Below are 18591 nucleotides of genomic sequence, written 5' to 3'. Positions count from 1 at the left end.
ATAAACGATCAAACACTAATTGTAACCAAAGTTACAATAACAAAAAGCAGACCAAATGTCCAAGGAAAACAAGTCAACTGTATCAGTTTAAAACTCATAACATTCATAAACATCACTAAGCTGTTAGCTTCTTGGCATGGGGAGCATCCAATGGTCTGAGGTTAAGGCTATAAAAGAACCAAGTGATGGACTTCAACTGGATCTGACATTTCAGGAAAGATACAAGTGTTATCATGTCAAATGTGAAGCTCCTTTGAAGAAATATAGATGAGAAGTTGTTCCCCTGTATAGAGCTACCCTGAGCATGATTTATGATCAAAACAATTTAAAACTCAACATGTTTGTATCAATTTTTGGAACTGAAAGGTATGGATTACACACTATTAATGCAAATCAAAGTGTGAGTGGAATCTAACTCGCTATTTAACACAGGATCTGACTGACCTATATACCCAAAGTCTGTTCTAGTGATAAAGGACAACTCTGCTCATCTATAGACCCTTACACAATTTCCTCAGCTTGTTTGATACCTTTACAAACTCGGATACATGTAGCATTTATAGTGCTTATGTTTACTCACATAATTGATGGTACCTAGGATCAACCGATGCATGTGCAATAGGTAGTGCTCATCTTCTCTTTTATATTGACAGTGCTTAGAATCAAACTTTTCTCAGTATCGTCAATGCCAAAATATACACTCCCGTGTGAGAAATTGTCCACATCAAAATGCACCATCTACATTGTTAACTTTGTGATGCTAGACACTTTTTCATCCTATGTATAATGCTGGATGATATCCTAGAAGACTAATTCAAGGTATTCATAGATGAAAAGCTGAATGAGACAACTGCAAATGGACCAGAATTGTTCAGGATCAGTCAAAAGAACAGGCCTAATATTAAAGATTGGATTATGCATCTATGTATGTCATATAACTTTTTAAGCCTATTAAACAATATGTTGCATAGTATGTGTACAAAGACCATCAATCAACAAGAAGGTGACATGAACTCTACTTTGAGTTACGACTATGTGACTAGAAGCAGTTAATCTGCTAGTATACAATAATCAATTCTTCACGAAACTTGACATTCACAAGAAGAAAATAGAAGTACCATTGGATACAGAGCAATCTGCAAAAGTTTACAATACTAGAGAAAAGATGAATTTAGATGGAAGTGGAAGTTTCCTCAGGAAATTTGCCACAGATAACGGCATAAATATGCTGAGTAGAGAAATGATCTATTTGTGGTAAATAACATGTTGTTCTGGTAAGATATATTAGCTTGTCTTGTAGTGCATGATTCTTAAGATCTTAATAATATACATGAAAGGCAATTGTGACAGCTACTAATATTCATGAACTAGATAATTTTTACGAAAAACACAAATTCATAGTCATCAGCGCACTGAATTGTCCACAATGAGTTCTTATATGATGTCTAACAAATTCTAGCATCAGCTGGGGACTCATAGTACATGACTTCCAAGCAATTATTTGATGATGGCTAATTGTGCTTATTCTGTATATTTTACATTGTTGATATGGCTTCTCCAGCTAATTATTTTCTAACAATGCATTAAACTATTAAGGAAGAAGTTAGTTATAAGACCTAGAGACCATGAAGTATAAGATTGCCACAAGGAAGCATCACAATAAATTCTAGCTCTAGTTGTTAGGTATTTATATCTGTGGACACTCAGTTATTTTAACCAATGCAACAATGTTAAATAACACTTTTTTGTAAAATGTAAGCATTGCTTTGTTGACTTTGTGAACATTAATTTCTTAAGTTATAATGATACAGAACGGTCCTGATTGAATTATTTCTAGTAAATACAATACTTGCAGGCCAAAGCATCAAGCTATGGTTCAAGAAGATGGACTAACTTTTACTGTAGAGCACCGACAAGAAATATGCACACGAAAGAATGACAACAGTGTCTAACTACAAATGGATCAGTATGTTCAATCTGCACAAGCGCGTACACCAGCGATAGAGAAGACTACAAGGACATACCAGCTGAGACACCAGTTCACCGGTCAACCTTGGTAAGAAATTACAAGTAAAACGGCCAGACCAAAAGAAAGGTTCTATCTAAGCATTCTTATATCTTGGGAAGTAATGACAGGCTTACTCTAAAAGAATTAGAGAGAAAAAAAACTTGTGTACAACAGTGAAGCTTTTAGATTAGACAACTCATGAAGGCATCATTAATAACCTTAAGAACCATAAGGATGCATCAAGATAAGATTATGACTGCCTGGTGCCGAACTAACTAATGGCCAGTATCAAAGAAAAGAACTATGAATTCTCATGTGGTTGATTTTGCAATCAGGCAATGAACTGATCTGCAAGAATGACTAATTGGAACAAGTAGAAGTAGGAGTAGAACATGCAAACCACAAATAGCTGCATGCCGATGTCCTCGCTTGTACACACTTTAAGTGATTGTCAAAAGCATTATGTTGTCCTATAAACACCTAGAGGCCTGTATATATCTGTTCATCCAAAATACAAGAACTGGGTGCTAATGATTGCACTGAAAATTAGGTTAGAAAGTTACAGATGAAATTAAAATTTTGGGACTTTTTGGAAAATACTTCAGAGTTTGGATTATTGCTAAGTAGAAAAGGAATCAAGTAACTCAATTTTGGGAAAAGATCACATTGTTGAATTAGAAATTCAACTCGTGGACTAAAACAAGCTAATCACGGTAACTAATGAGCCTAGACAAAAAATAGAACAACGAGATCCCCATTCCACGTTCCAGCGACGTGAAAATGTGCAAATAACAACAGGAAACAATCTTGGAATTAAATCTGAGGACGAATCAATCTGAAACTATGAACGAACTCATATCATTCTTCCTGAAATTTAACTATAGCGATAGAAAGCTGATACATGATTCAGATTACTGCTGAACGTATTTTCGATCTCTACAGAACTTGAACATGAAAAAAAGATCAATTCGATGCCCCAGAAGCAAAAAGGCAGTAATCAAAACCCAACCTTTCCACTCAACCTGATAGTTTCGCCCCACCCAGTCGCCGCCGGGTGCGCCTCTTCCACGGCTGCAGCACCGAATCCTGGAACCTAGAAGGCATTGCCAATTGCCTCTTCCCCCGCTTCCCCCTCGGACCAGCTTCAACTCCGCCATCCAGCTCCTCCTTCCTCTTCCCAATTCCCTCTCGCTTTCCTTCCTCCTCCCCGACTCCATTGCTTCCATTGTGCTCCATCTCCAAAGCTCTGTCTCCAAAGACTTCAATAACTGCCATCACCAAGAGATCGAGACCTTCACAACGACTCGAACAATCATTGAACGGAACGGGATTGGGATCGGGAATGGAGCTCAAAGGTGGAGTCTTTGAGGCTCGAATTCTCATTTGGAACCAGTTTCTCGGGATTGGAAGACTTGGTAAAAATCGGTGCAGGAGAAAGACGAGATTTTGGAGATCCTAATAGGATTGGAACCGCGTGAGGGGATCGGAGGAGGAAGCCAAAGGGGATGCAAGATTTGGAGCAGCAGAGAAGCCGAGGGTGGAAATAGATGTTTGATTCATATGCCAGAAGTATTGGCGTGCGTGTTTTGTTGTATGGAAGAGGGGTTGCGGCCATAAAGCCATCCTCCTCCGGAATTGCTTCTGTTTTTGGTGTTTCCGGAAACAAGAAACAGAGATTTTTGTTTTCAGTTTATTCTCCCCTCACTGAAATCAGAAAAACAAAACAAAACAAAAACAACCAAATAACATCTGAAATAAGACTTCGACCGAAATAAATACAGCATTACCAAATATTTCTAAATATCAGATACTTATTTTATTTATTTCTGTTATATTCGCCTCCAATTTTCCTGGAAAACGTTTTCATAAATGTGGAACAGAATCAGCAATTTAGGACAAATTTTGTTTTTTGGATTAAAAGCAGTGAATCGAATTGATTTCTGCAGCATCAGCATTGTAGACCATGCAGCTTGTTTGGGTCAATCATGTTATCCATAGAAGGGTCCAAAAAGACACCCTTTGGACTTGGGTTGACCTGTGGCATTGCTAAATTCCCACAAGCACCATTGACATTTGATATATATATATATATAGCTTGCTAAAAATGTCATTCATTCAATGTTGATGCTATTTTTTTTATGACATTTGTTTCATTTTTCTCAAATAATTTTATTATCGATAGTTCATCAAAGATATTCGAATCTCGTCTTCATCGTTTATTCTTTGTTAGAAAAAAAAATCATGAATTCTTGTATATTTTAATCTACCAGAAATCAAAATAATCAAGACATTTATCGATTATTTACTATGTATTTGACTAATATAAATGTCCAAGTAACATCAATACATTACATACAAATTTACCATCAAATGCATCACACAATTCCAAGTATAGCAGTGCTGCTATGTTGTGTACCAAATTCAGTAAGCAATAAATATTTATTAGAGAATTTTTTTATTTTGATTTGCATAAAATAGGAAAATAAAAATATATGCAACTTTGATAATTAGAATATTTTCTGTATCTATTAAACTGTTTTCATAAACTTCAATTCTTATTTTTTTAAAGAATAATTGGAAATTATTTCTTGGTGTCAAACAAACGGAATTTCCACCACGTGTGAACACTTGCCTTCATATCGGACGTCCGTTATTCGCAAGAGAAGATCCGAATCCGATCGGCAGGGTATATATATACATCGCGGGATTCACTTCCCCCGTATCGGATCAAATCACAGCCGTCGCGTGCTGCCCGCGCCCGCCGTTGCTTCTTCTGCTGGGGTTTTGAGCCGCTAGGGTTTCTCGCGCTCGTACTGGCGTCCCTCCCAACTCCTCGAAGTGTCGTTCGAACGAGCGGCTTGGCCTCCCCCTCGGGATCTCTTCTCCGCGTCTCGTCACCTCCTCGGCCTCCATGGGGGGCGCTCGGACGCAGGTGAACAAGGCCCATAAGAGCCGCTTCGCCTCCAAAGCTTCTCGCCAGATTCACAGGACCTCGCGCACCGGTGAGACTGCCTTCTCTATCAGGAATCGGAGGATTTGACTCTTCCTAGCAGTTCTGGTTTTCTGTATGTTGATTCTTCTTTGGATATTCAGATAAGAGTCGAATTGCGAAGCCGGACTCCCACCGTGCCGCCGTGAAGGGCGCCCGTGCTGCTCGGATCCAGCGCAGCAAAACGGTATGCATGACTGAGAACTATAACATTGTTATCGTTGCTTTCGAGCGTATTTGGGAATCCTTCTGCAATGTGCAAGTTCTTTTTCCTCCAGTTGCTGTACTATTATTGCAATTTCAGTGGAGTAAATCAAGAAAATGGGTTTCTTTAGTATAACAAACAGAAGTCTTGTTAAGATAGGGGAAATGTTTGAAATTTATGCAAATTCTAGTGTAGAACAAATTGTTGGCCATGTCTCGGTGTTGTGATTCTATAGCAAAGTAAATCCTTTTATGCTCTTCATCCGAAATTAGATGCATCTACCCAAAAATAAATGGAGATGTTTAAATGAATTCATAAGGTGTTTAATAAGGTTAGTGACAGAAAAATTAAGAATGGTGAATATTTCTTGTAGTAAACGCTTAGTGTCCTAGATATAATTTCCACTAGCTACTGGGTTTCATAAATATTAGCTGGTTCTAGCACCAAAAAAATATATAGTACTATGATATATGTGCTACACGTAGAAACTCCTACAGTTCTGTTTTGATGTCACGTAGACTGTGTCTTGAGGTAGATCTTCTAATAGATAACGAGGGTGGAGATTTTGTTCAGATTAAGCATTTATTAACAATATTGTGCAGTTATGGGTGACAATGAGGCATAGAGATAGTGGCTTATGTATATAAAGAAATCTAGGGATGCCATTTTTTTAATTCCATTCTACTTCCCTTGATTTTAACATTGACCTCTTATTTTCCTCCTTTTATTTTCCAACTTTTCTTCTTTGCTACCCATTATGCCCTCGTCTCTTGTTTGTGCTTGTTTTTCTGCTCACTACTGGTACAATTTGACCAACTTTTCCTTTTTCTGATGCCGTTTACGATTGACTCTTTAGCAACGGTTAAGTAGTTGTTGTACATGTATGATTCAGAGCATTCATTAAGCTTCTGACTTGCAGTATTCGTATGCTAAGTTGATTTCACTAATCTCAGGAATTAAGCGGAAATTTTACTTTTGTTTTGTGACAAACAAATTCTTTTCTACTGTAAATCAGCACAACTTTTCAAGTTATATTCCATTTGCCATTGATGGTTGGAAATTTCATGATTATGTTTGCTGTGTTGGAAAAGTCATAATTCATTTATGTTGGGATTGCGTATCACTATTTCTTTCTTTTCCATATGGAATTTTGTAGATCCGCAATCAGAAAAGGGCTGCTTTACTAAAGGAGAAAAGAGCGTCAACTGGATCAACTAGTCCTCCTCGGGTTGTTGTGAGTAATCCGTGATTTGTATTATATTCATTTTCTGTCATAAATGTTCCGTTTGATTATTTGGACTATCATTTTTTCTGTCAAAGAAATTGCTAAGTTTGAGAACTGTAGTTATTCAATCAGTGCAGCACTGTGCTCTTTTTGCAAATTTTGGATCTATATACTGGTTAATCACTGAGTGGAAGTGTCATATTGGGTTTTTGAGGTATTTAAAATAGTTTACTTTTTCACAAACTCAATTGTTGGTTTGATTGGAAAGTTTCTGTGACTAAATACTCCAAACACTTTCTTTTATTTCTTCAAATGCATGTTGCTTTCTCTTTTGTTGCATGTACTCATAACTTTAGAGTTTATACTTTCTTTAGGTGGTTTTACATATCTATCCTTTCAAAGTTGGGAAAGAACATATTTGCCCCTCCAAATTAGTAATGTTTCATATATATATATATATATATATATATATATATATATATATATATCCCTTCAAAAATTATAATTTTACACTGATTTGGAAAAAAAAAAAAGTACCCAGCATGCTTTTTTTACCAATTATTTGACTGATATATCCCAACATTTTTAAGAGCGTATTGATGCCAATTTGATCTTCAACATTATTATGCTAATTGCTAACTGCAATGACATGTATGAAAATTTTTGAGCTTGTGTGTGTGTGTGTGCACATGCGCATGTGCGCACCCTTAAATTTAAAAGGGGCAAATACAAAATATACCAACTTTTGGAAGTATATATTATGCAATTTTGCCTTTTCTAGAGAAGTTTAGGCATGACCTTTGAAGTTAATCTATTTTTTTTGTTGTTGGTGGCAGGTCCTTTTTGACCTTTCCTCATCTACAAATCTGGTTAAAGTCGCAACAGATCTCTTAACATTGTCATCAGAAGAAGATACAAAACCTTTCTCGAATACAGTTGCTTTCCCAACCTACAAATTTCGACTGACGGTTTGTTCCTCTTTTATAAACTCTCTGTACTGTCTTCCTATGGTTATCTGTGATCTTGTCATTCTACCTGAAAATTTCAACTTCTATGCAGTATGAAAGTCCATTTTGTTGTGCCATATTTCTTTTGGTTTCTTTATTTCTAAGCTACGAATTATATGAAATATATTTCTGAAACATGATATAATGAATGAAGGTCTTGGAAGCACCACATGGAGATTTATTGTCATGCATGGAGATGGCAAAGGTAGCTCATTTCTGTAGGCATCTAGATGGACTATTATTGTCTAGCACTTTGCAATTTTTTTTACCTCATCCAAGATATTTTCTGAAACAGGTTGCAGATCTGATTGCATTTGTAGTTTCAGCTAAGTCATTATATGATGGATATGAAACTAGTAGTTTAATAGATCCATTTGGGGAACAGTGTCTTTCCATCTTCAGAGCCATTGGTTTACCTAGTACTGCTGTCTTAATTCGGGCAAGTATTTAGTTGTACTAATTGTTCATGCAAACAAATTTCTCGCTTATAATAACTTGTGATATGATGTTTGAATACTTGAATTTACCATCAGGATCTTCCTATGGACATGAAAAGAAAGCAAGAATTGAAAAAAATATGCATTTCTCATCTTGCTTCTGAGTTGCCTGAAGATTGTAAATTCTATCCAGCAGATTCTAAGGAGGACTTGCACAAGGTAATGCTGCTGTAATGATTGGCTAAAAACTAATTCTGATGGGATAAGTCCAAAAGAGTTACATGGTGCCATATTTTTTGGTTTCTCTAGTCTGGACTATTACATAAATCACAATTTGTATATTTTCCTTGTCTTGCAGTTCATGTGGCTTTTCAAGGAGCAAAGCCTTTCATGTCCTCATTGGAGGAATCAACGACCTTATCTTATGTCTCAAGAGGTAGGGCCTATGAATGCATAATTTTGTTATTGTATTGATTTAATGATCAACTAATATTGGTCAATTAGAATTTGTATTTTCTACCTTGAGGAGTAGCTAGCTTGAGAATGGAATGTAATTTTTATCCAATCCTAGCGATAGAAGGACCTGCAAATGGATATAGGTAGCTTAGAAGGGTAGTGAAGTGACCATCATTGCTTTAAGGGTAATGTCGAGATTCATACCAGAGACAAGAATTTGCAAATAAGTCCATGGAGGGTAATCTAAGAACTAATATGTAGAGATTGATATATAAAAAATTCAAAGGACTGTCTTGATGTCTAACATGAAATTTTACTTTAAAATTTCTGATTAAACTATTTTATATGCCCAATTATGTATCTAAGATCTAGTATGTAGATATTGATATATAAAAAATTCAAAGGACTGTCTTGATGTCTAACATGAAATTTTGCTTTAAAATTTCTGATAAGCTATTTTATATGCCCAATTATGTATCGCCCCTTTATTTATCATTATGCATTCATAATAATTCTGTGTTCCAGATCAAAATTATCAGAATTTATCAGCTTATCAGCACTAGGGATAAATTTTTTCTTGTTTTCAAGTTCATTGCTTTCAATATTTGAACAAATGCACACTTCATGCATTGCGTGTTTGTTTTTTTCCCTGCCTTTAGATTAATTTTCTGTGGATCTGATTTTCACTGATCATGATTTTGAAATGCTCCACTCTGCATTATGATGCACTTTTGTTTCACTAATCAGTTGACCTAGATTATATTGGTCGTTGAAGTTATTAAGGATAAAATGCCATGTTCTTTCTGTGGTTGACATATTGTTTTGTAGCATGCTATGGTATGCATGCACATGCCTTGTTATTTGTCATTACCAATTATGGTACATAATAGGTGGATGCTGGTTGGCATTTGTCTGTGCCTTGTCTATCACACTGGAGCAAGGACAGGCGATCATGCACAGCAAGGACATAGAGGAGGTGCTGAGCACATGCTTGGTACTTTGGTCCATTAGCAGATTGACAAAATTTTTCATATGGAATTGACAAGGAAAAGGGTTTTCTTTTTAAACTTATTTCTCCCTACAAAATAGATCAAATGTATACTCCAGTTCTATCTTAGATCTCATTCTGTGCATTGTACTTTTAGTTGCACTTCTTTTGTTGTTTGGCAAAATACTTTGTTATCTGGACTGTTTTATCATGATTTTTAGCCCTTAGATGTTTTATTTGGCCAAATTTGTTTGGACTTTGCTGACATCTTGAATGCTGTTATTTTAACAGGACAATCTGATGTTCTTTTGTGATACACAGTGTATTTATGTCTAATGCTCAATTAATTAACTTGTATCAGGCAAGTTTGGAACCTGATGAAAGCAATCCTGGAACTTGTTCCTTCCTTCTTTCGGGTTATGTGCGTGCCCACAGTGTTTCCGTGAATCAACTTGTGAGTGTTATTCATGGGCATCTTTCAATTCTTTTGTTTTAGTGCCTGTCTTTATAATGCTCTTTCAATCTAGGTTCATGTTTCAGGAGCAGGGGATTTTCAGTTAGGAAGGATAGATGTCCTGAAGGATCAATGCCCTATGAGTGAAAGGAAAAGTTCTAACTCAATGGATGCAGATGATATGCGTGATTTCCAGGTACTAAACTTGCGTTTCTCTTTTCGAGAAGTAAGCGCATATGATGAGATCTTGTTTATGCTTTAAGTTGATCATAAAAGGTCTCATATTAGCTTTGTTAAACCATCGAAGTTCTTTATATAGAAAATGTGATTTGTAGTGGTTATTTTGAATTCAAATAGTTGGAGCAGCAAATAGATTTTCTGTGACTTAGTTTGCTCTAAGAAAGTGGTTCGATGCCCAATTAGTTTACTTTTCTAAGATAATTTTAGTTGATAATCATCTTACATGTAACAGTGGCATTAATTGTTGTTTTTTAGAGTCAACATTAGCTGAAATTAAGTTAGTTTACAAGCATTGTCCTTTTCTGGTTTGAACATTCCGTTGAGTGACTTCGAGGATATGATACTCTAATTTTTTTCCTGTATTTCTATTATGCTTTAGTTCTCTGACAAGATGTGAATGATTATGAACCCAATGATTACTTTGTATGTATTACTTAAAATATTATAGCAGCATCTGTCAGTACAAAGGCTTGAATATGGGATTTTGCACAATATATGTACATCTTGTTGGCTCAGTATAAAATGTAGCAAGAGTATTTGCTGCTTTAATGAGAATGGTGCTGATAGACTGAGGCTTCAAGTGAATGGGACAGCTGAATGGTCCAATGATATCTGACAAGCTTTCGGGAGCTCACTGTGAAAAACATTGCAGGTGATGTAGGATAAAGATAAAGGGTAGGATCTTTGATGATGCATTATGATGCAGGAATAAGGTTGCTGGAGTTGTAGGCAATAAATAGAAAGATGAATTATAATAAATCAATTCAAGATATGAAACAAGGTATCAAAATAAGTAATCAGATGAATAGGCAGAAGTTTGCATGGAACAAGTGGAAGTTAGTCTGGTTCCTGGGAGTTATGCCTAGGGCGTTTTCTCACATCAAACTTGTTTCACGTGTGGATCGTGTCCTCATAATCCGAGTAGAGGAAAAATCATTTATAACAATATTGTCTTCAACTTAGTAAACATTGTTAAATTTTTTTAGTATGGCTAACCTTACTATTCTTACAAGATTCAGAGATCAACATTATTTCCAAAAGTAACAAACTCATAACATTTAAGATCCTACTTAAAGATGCATTTTCTTTCATTTAAAATTCCTAGTCGCTTAAAAATTTTTACAACAACTTATTACCTAAAGGGGATTTATAAATAAGAATCCAACTCAAAATATAGATACTAGAACTTCTATAATAAGACCAGAAATAATGACGAAAATTCATTTGAAAATGCTGATAAAATTACAATTCAGCTTGAAACTACACTTGACATTGTATATTGGTCAGACCGCACTCGGAATTTACCGGTTTGACCAAGCATTTAGTTTTAAATATGGATGACTTCTTTTTTATTTACCTAGCGGAATAGTATAGGACTGTCTATTACTGTACTGGATACATTTCTTTATTTGGAACATATATGGGATTTATCTTGTTCTTTCATATGTGAACTTTATTAGTTTCTGTAGTTTCATAAGTTCATTTATTCCCTTGTTTTGGAGATGAATCTAAATATTATCCATTTTTTGGTAAATTCTTTTATAGGATAATTTTATTAGTGATTCATGTTGTCAAATGTATTATAGAGTATGCCACCTGAAAATATATATAAGTATGCATTTAGAGGAGTTTGAATTGATTTTGTGGCAAACATCTGAATTCTCACCTACTTTTATTTTCTGAAGAACTTTTATTCCAGCTTATATGTTGCTTACCTGTCTCTTGGCTCTATCCATGGAATGCATTTTTTTTAATTTTCTTTTGTCCTCATGTTATGCGAACTACTTTTAACTGGACTTTTTGCTTGAGATAATTTTCAGGTCATTCGGACCCTACTTCCAGATCCTATGAAGCAGGAACCTTTGGTTGTTGAAAATGTACCCGACCCTCTTGCAGGCGAACAGGTTAGGTTTAAGTTCACTTTTTGCTGGTGAACTTATAGATGCTTTTTTACACTTAATTGCTTTTTTTTTTTTAAGATTATAAATCAAGATCTATACATATTTGCTGAATTTTGTTGGCACTAATGCATGGAAAGGTTGCCATTATTTCGTTATTCCATTGCCTTATGATGCACTTCTGTTCCATTTTTTATCATGTGACCACGTCTCATTTATTTACTAGTTGGTAGGAAAGTTTTGAGTCATAAACTGTTGTACCTTACTGTTAATTTTGCTTATCTTGTATAATTCATGGCATGAGCTTGCAATGCTGATGTCTTTGGTAAAGTTGTTTTTGGTCTTTTGATGGCTATACTGGATGGATAGCCCTTCCTAAGCCCGCGATGAGTAATTTTCATTTCTTCATTTCTTGTTCTCTCTTTTGTTCTTTTCACACTGTGGTTGTCAGCATGGCATGTGCTGACAGCATGTACAGTTGCAACTTCAGGTTGATGGTAGGTTTCCCCATAGTAAATCAATTTATCTTTTTTGTAGCTGAAGTTGGTAATATTTTTCGTTCTTCATTGTGAACACGAAATATATCCTCCAATAAATGGTGTCAACTTTATCTTTTCAAGAGATCAAGGTTTACATGGCACCACATGAGTCTTTTGGATCTGCATGGCATGGTGGTGTGGCCCACAGTATGCCTTAGTGTACCAGTTTCTGACAGCCTGTAGTAGTGGTAGGTGCTGCCTCAGGTTTAGCAGAGAAATGTGAATTACTTATGTTGGCCGAGGTTTGTCCATACAGAATCATCCATTCTCTTTTTGACTTTAAAGTTTAAACATTAGTTTTCTATGTGAGCCTCCCATTTGCATAAACTTGTAACATGCGAAATGTTTCACTTAGTCAATGCTTTTAGATCTAGCATCTTGATGCATGAGTAAGCTTCACATTTCACTCAATATTAGATGTAAAAGTGCTGTTATATGCAATATGCATTTTTGGGTTTCTGTAAACAAGAGTATGTTAAAATCTGTGTTTTCATGGAATTATGATTTTATGTTCTGCTTCATTCATGGTGAATTTATATCTGTAGTTTCTCTTAAATAGAAACCTCCCTAATATGTGAACACGGTGATGTTATGCCAAACACTAGTCATGAATTTGTGATTCTTTGGCCTTGTACTTAAGCACTTAGGCGTCTAGTATTCTTCTTTTTAACCATATATGTAAAAGAGAGGAAATCCATGAAGAACATTGCAGAAAATACAAACCTTGACATGCCATCTCGGCTCCACTCTCTACATGCCACCCCTATGTTCGGCCATATCGATTATCACATACGCGTTTGGTGCTTGGATAACTAATATTAATTAGAAGCCAGTTCAACTTCTCATGATGTAGCAGCCAATAATCTTCTTCTTGCAAAGAATAACTTTTATCATTTGGCGCTAGTCATGCAAATTTTTTTGACTGCAACTAGAGTAAGGAATTGGAATATTATAGTTATACAGTTAAATTTCATAGGTAATGCAGAACATTGTGTCATCCTATTGCATTTAGTTCTTATTTTGTAACAGTTGCTTCTTTAGGGTAATTGCTGACTTGTTTATGTTAAATAGACATGGCCGACCGAGGCAGAGATTGCTGAAGCTGATATAAATAACAAAGAGCAGAAGTTGATTAGGAAGAAACTTCCTCAAGGCACCTCAGATTACCAGGTTTCTTCAACACCTGAGTTTTCATATATCTGTTTGCTGTCTTTTCCTTGTACAAGTGAAGGCTGGAAAGCTTTATCATGCACTTCTTTCTTGTCATGGTTTGCAGGCTGCTTGGATTTTAGAGGATACAGATGATGAGGATTCAGACAATAGTGATGAGGAGAGTGATGGCATGTTATTGGATGTACAGAAAGATCAAACGACACAGGATGGTTCTGATAATTCAGATGTTGATGAATGTCAACTCATCAGCGAAAATTTTGATGATAGAACTGAGGCTGATACCGAGATGGCTGTGAGTTTTCATGTTATTGCTGTTCTGGGAAAGTTGATACAGTATGATAATTATCATATTCCACATCATTTTAGATTGCATCATATCCTTTGAATTCCTGTCCACATATTAGTATTTGGTAGCATCTATGGATTTCCAAGTTAAAATGATGTGGGGTAAAAGGAAAAATAGAACAAAAAACATGTAAGGGACTGGATAGTTGATGTTTAGTGTGTATTGCTTGATATGATTTTGCATGATACTTGAGATAACAAAACCATACTTTTAACATGTTTTTGTTATCTTTTAGTTGAAAGTTTGCAGAAAAAGGTATGAGATTGTCTGTGATGAACATATTTGGTCTGGCAGCTTCAGCCTTTTACTTATGGTTAAGTTTCAATGGTGTTACATTTCAATAACTGTTTCAAGAAGGCTGATCTTATTTCCTTCAGCTGAGCATTAGCAGCTCAAGAAGTCAAACAGAGTTAAAAAAAGTCTTTTAGGCAATCCAGCTGAAACTTAACATTTCTAGAGTAATGAAAACTGGCTATAACTGAGCAGGAAGTAAATTGACCGAATTAGCAAACATTTCTAGAGTCATGAAAACTGGCTATAACTGAGCCGGAAGTAAATTGACCGAATTAGCAAACTAAAGACAGTTTAATATGTGTTTTGTTCGAAACTTGAGCTGCAGCTATTGGCAGTCATGCACATTTAGTTTTATGCAAAATAAATTGATATTTCATATTAATTATCATATTTCCCCTTGCTTGCTATATGATGCTTTGTTGTAGCTTTACTGAAAACTTTATGCATGGTGCTCATGTGGATCATCTGGGTTTCAGTTCTCTTTCTTATTATTCATGTGCATATTCTTATAAATTTATATTTTTATATAACTTTCTAGTTTTTAGCATATATTCTTTATGTAAATTAATGATAGTGCATTTCTTTGGGTTTTATTATTGGTACATAATGTCAGGGGAATTTACTTACATGTTTCAGGATGAGGAAAGCTTGACAAAGGAGCAGATTGAGGCAGAGATTAAAAAAATTAAGGAAGCAAATGCTGATGATCAAGGTATTTATTTACTGTCATGCTTTTATTTTGTTTGGTATGATATGTGTTACAAAGTAAACAAACTCAACATTAAAATTTATTTGTTCTGTTCACAACAGAATTCAGATATTCTATGGTAAACCTTTTGTCTGATTTTAGCATCTTAAACATGTATCGACCAGAAATGGTTTTGTTGAAAAATATGAATAATGAATATGTGATGGTAAAGAGGATGCCCAAACATATGGTATGAGTTGAATCTGTTTCGTGCTTACCTGCTAAATGATTTAATGAAGTTTGCACATTTTCACTTCATCTATTGGCCGGTAACAACATAGTTCAAGCCTTCAATTTCCTACTACAATTTTTTTCGTAACTTTTTGTTGATGCATAGATTAAATTCTAGACAGATTAACAGAAACCTGAAATTGTTTATCCTTTCTTGTATCAGTAAAATATCTGAAGATTTTTGGGTGCACACGTTTTTGATGTTCCAAATTACTTCATTTGTTCACAGAATTTCCTGATGAAGTGGAAACACCAATCGATGTTCCAGCTAAAAAGCGTTTTGCCAGATACAGAGGACTGAAGTCTTTCCGTACATCTTCATGGGATCCTAAAGTGAGTATTCTATCTTAATTTTTGAAGTATATTTATTTATCTATCTCTTATATGCATTGTCTTTGTTATTGTCATTGACAGGAGTCATTGCCACCTGAATATGCTAGAATTTTTGCTTTCGACAATTTTGCTAGAACACAAAAGAATGCCCTTGCAAAGGTTCTTGATATAGATGAAGGGAGCATGGATGACTGTGCTCCAGTAGGATCCTACGTAAGACTCCACTTAAAGCATGTGCCATTGGATCTTGCTACCAGGCTATGTCAACCATCAAAAAAGTCACCTGTCATAGCGTGTGGGCTTTTGCAACATGAATCAAAGATGTCTGTCCTGCACTTCAGGTAATTCATTGTATGAAAATTTCAATTTTCCAGACTTGGTTGGAAATATATTTGATTGTGGTAGTGTGTAGGAAGTTGATTTTGATTGTTGTCCTTAAATATGTGATTTGGATTTAATTTTGTTAATCCCATAGATCCTTGTGGGTCAACTTACCTTGAAAATCGCTGCTAATTGTTCTTACATCACAAATTCATGATCACCGAGAGTGTCATTTCATCTGTATGATGCAACAATCATCACAAAAATTAAATTCCATGCTTGACATTTCATGTTTAATTGTTTTATTAATGTAAACCATGAAAATGATGCCTGCTTTTGGAGACAAGTAGAAATGTAGAAGGCTTAATAGAAGATTCTAAAGTTATGTATGATGGGGGATCTCAACTTAATAGCTGGAACATTTCATCTGTATCATTGCATTCGTTTATCATGCAACCGAAATGCAATCCTCCTAAGTTCTGTTTACGTGCTGGAAGTTAAGAAGCAAGAAGACATGTAAGCTATATTCAGAATGTTAGACTATATCCGCTCTTTGATATGCATGGATTACATTGTTGCTTCATCAGTCTTGCTGAAAAACCTCTTATGTGATGTAAAGTTTGAATTTCAAACAGCATTTACAATGTCTTTTTTCCTGTTTTACAGCATAAAGAAACATGACTCATATGATGCTCCTATTAAATCCAAGGAGATGTTCAGTTTCCATATGGGGTTCCGTCAGTTTTTTGCAAGGTAAACTCCTGAATTCTTTGGATATAATTTTAGGTTCTCCCACTCCATGCAGATCTTGTCATTAATCTTAAGATTCTGGTCTGAATTTGAAGAATCCTCAAAATGGTCTTTTTGCAGGCCATTATTTTCTTCTGACGACTTAAACTGTGATAAGCATAAGATGGAGAGATTTCTACATCCGGGGCGTTTTTCAGTGGCATCTGTTTATGCCCCTATCAGTTTCCCTCCCTTGCCATTGATTGTCCTGAAGACTCAGCATGGAGAACCTCCTGCTCTTGCTGCCATTGGTTCACTAAAATGTGTGGATCCTGATAGGATAATTCTGAAGAAAATCATTTTAACTGGGTAAATTTATCTTAAGCTCTGTTTTTCTTCACATGGTAACTTTAATTTGTAGATCTACATGTATGAGTGATAATTATATATATGGATATATGCTATGAGAGTTAAATATCCATGATGTTGTGTCTTAACAAAGTCCTATGTACCAAATCCAGGATAAAACCTCTGTTAAATAGTTGGTTATCCAACAACTTCTCAAAGAACTATTGTGGTCCGAAGTCATGAATCCATGAGCTTCAGCAGCGAGCAATGTTCTAGTGGCATTGTTCCTCAGATCCATACATAATAGCATTGTGCTTCCTTTTCATCTTTGTTTCAAAATAGTTTGAACCGGAAGCTTTTTTGATGCAGTTACCCACAGAGAGTATCAAAATCGAAAGCCATTGTGCGGTACATGTTTCACACTCCCGGTGATGTTAGATGGTTCAAGGCAAGTGCTGCAGTTAGAACTGTTGACAAGGTGCTAAAAGTAATATCCACGATGGATCATGTTCTGATGCACTTTATTCTCTCTGTGTATGCAGCCAGTGGAGATATGGACCAAATGTGGTCGCCGTGGTCGCATCAAAGAACCTGTTGGTACTCATGGTACGTATATGTTTTGTAGTGCTACTCATATCCAATCAAACTTCAATTTTATTCGATTGATAAATACTCACTGTCCGTACCCTAACTGCTTTGCCTGCCAGTAATATGTTTTGTTTTTTTGGGTCGAGGGAATCATGGTGTTCTTTGTGTTCTTCAGGGGCTCTGAAGTGTGTTTTCAATGGTGTCATTCAGCAGCATGACACTGTATGCATGAGCTTGTACAAACGTGCTTACCCCAAGTGGCCGGAACAATGCTATCGGTCGTGTGACACCATCTCTCAAAGTGGCATGGTTTCAGCGTAGAGACGCAACATGCCTGTTGTTGGGAGTGAAGCTCTGGTTCGAATGTCTTCTACAGAATTAGACTCTGCATAGAAATTATACTGTATTACACCAATGTATTATTTTGGCCTTCATCTTTTATTCATATAGTGCTCGCCCATTTCCGACACGGCGTGTCGGTTTATGAGGCAAAGGTTTTGACTTGTGATTATGAGTTGGAATGTGTTCTTGATAACCATATGGATGGAATACCAAGAGAACTAATGCTTGTGATAATATTATAGTTCTCCCACATTTTTTTATGAATCTGTATCGTAATCTTTTGCGTCTTGAGTCAACTAAAGCACTGACGTGAAACGGGGCTTCTCTTGCAAAACTAACTTTTATCCCCAGAAGTTGAAAAGCTTGTGATGTAAGGCTTGGAACGGAATCGCCGAGAGGCACGCTTTCTACGCCCACGAAAGGAAGCCGAAGAGGTAAACGTGGGGCCATCTTCCCTCGAGAGCGTTCCCAACTCCACTGCTCATTAAAGCGGACACCAAATTGGCGTCATTCCTCCCACCAACCAATACGCGACACGTAAGCCGATTTGATGTCTCCTTTACCTAAGATGCCGCCCTCCCTATGAAATCGCTACCACAGCGGCGGAGGTAATGACGCGTGCGGCGTGGTAGAACGCCCCCACGTGATCACTTCTCGCTTATTCAATTTTACACCACACGTGGCGACGAGCC

At 36.1% G+C, this 18591-nt stretch overlaps 1 protein-coding gene across 1 annotated transcript; it reads left to right on the top strand.

Moving 5' to 3' along the window:
• Positions 1–4735: 4735 nt before the first annotated feature.
• Positions 4736–18159, top strand: LOC103979921 (uncharacterized). The gene is made up of 21 exons (XM_009396178.3): positions 4736–5010; positions 5102–5184; positions 6359–6436; positions 7264–7395; positions 7589–7639; positions 7730–7873; positions 7968–8090; positions 8230–8307; positions 9677–9769; positions 9843–9965; positions 11830–11913; positions 13518–13616; positions 13723–13911; positions 14896–14971; positions 15468–15571; positions 15653–15912; positions 16559–16645; positions 16763–16990; positions 17339–17417; positions 17512–17575; positions 17733–18159. The coding sequence occupies exons 1-21, from the start codon at positions 4920–4922 to the stop codon at positions 17876–17878; spliced, it is 2412 nt and encodes an 803-aa protein (XP_009394453.2). The 5' UTR covers positions 4736–4919; the 3' UTR covers positions 17879–18159.
• Positions 18160–18591: the final 432 nt, after the last annotated feature.

The sequence above is a fragment of the Musa acuminata genome, chromosome BXJ2-3, assembly GCF_036884655.1.
Source record: "Musa acuminata AAA Group cultivar baxijiao chromosome BXJ2-3, Cavendish_Baxijiao_AAA, whole genome shotgun sequence".
NCBI lineage: Eukaryota > Viridiplantae > Streptophyta > Magnoliopsida > Zingiberales > Musaceae > Musa > Musa acuminata.
Note: the sequence above shows the minus strand (reverse complement) of the source record. Positions and strands in the feature narration are given on the sequence as shown.

Coding starts and splice junctions, on each gene's coding strand:
- LOC103979921 (XM_009396178.3), top strand. CDS start 4,920: ATGGGGGGCGCTCGGACGCAGGTGAACAAGGCCCATAAGAGCCGCTTC. Junction 13,617..13,722: donor AAGGCACCTCAGATTACCAG/GTTTCTTCAACA, acceptor CATGGTTTGCAG/GCTGCTTGGATTTTAGAGGA. Junction 17,576..17,732: donor AGAACCTGTTGGTACTCATG/GTACGTATATGT, acceptor TGTGTTCTTCAG/GGGCTCTGAAGTGTGTTTTC.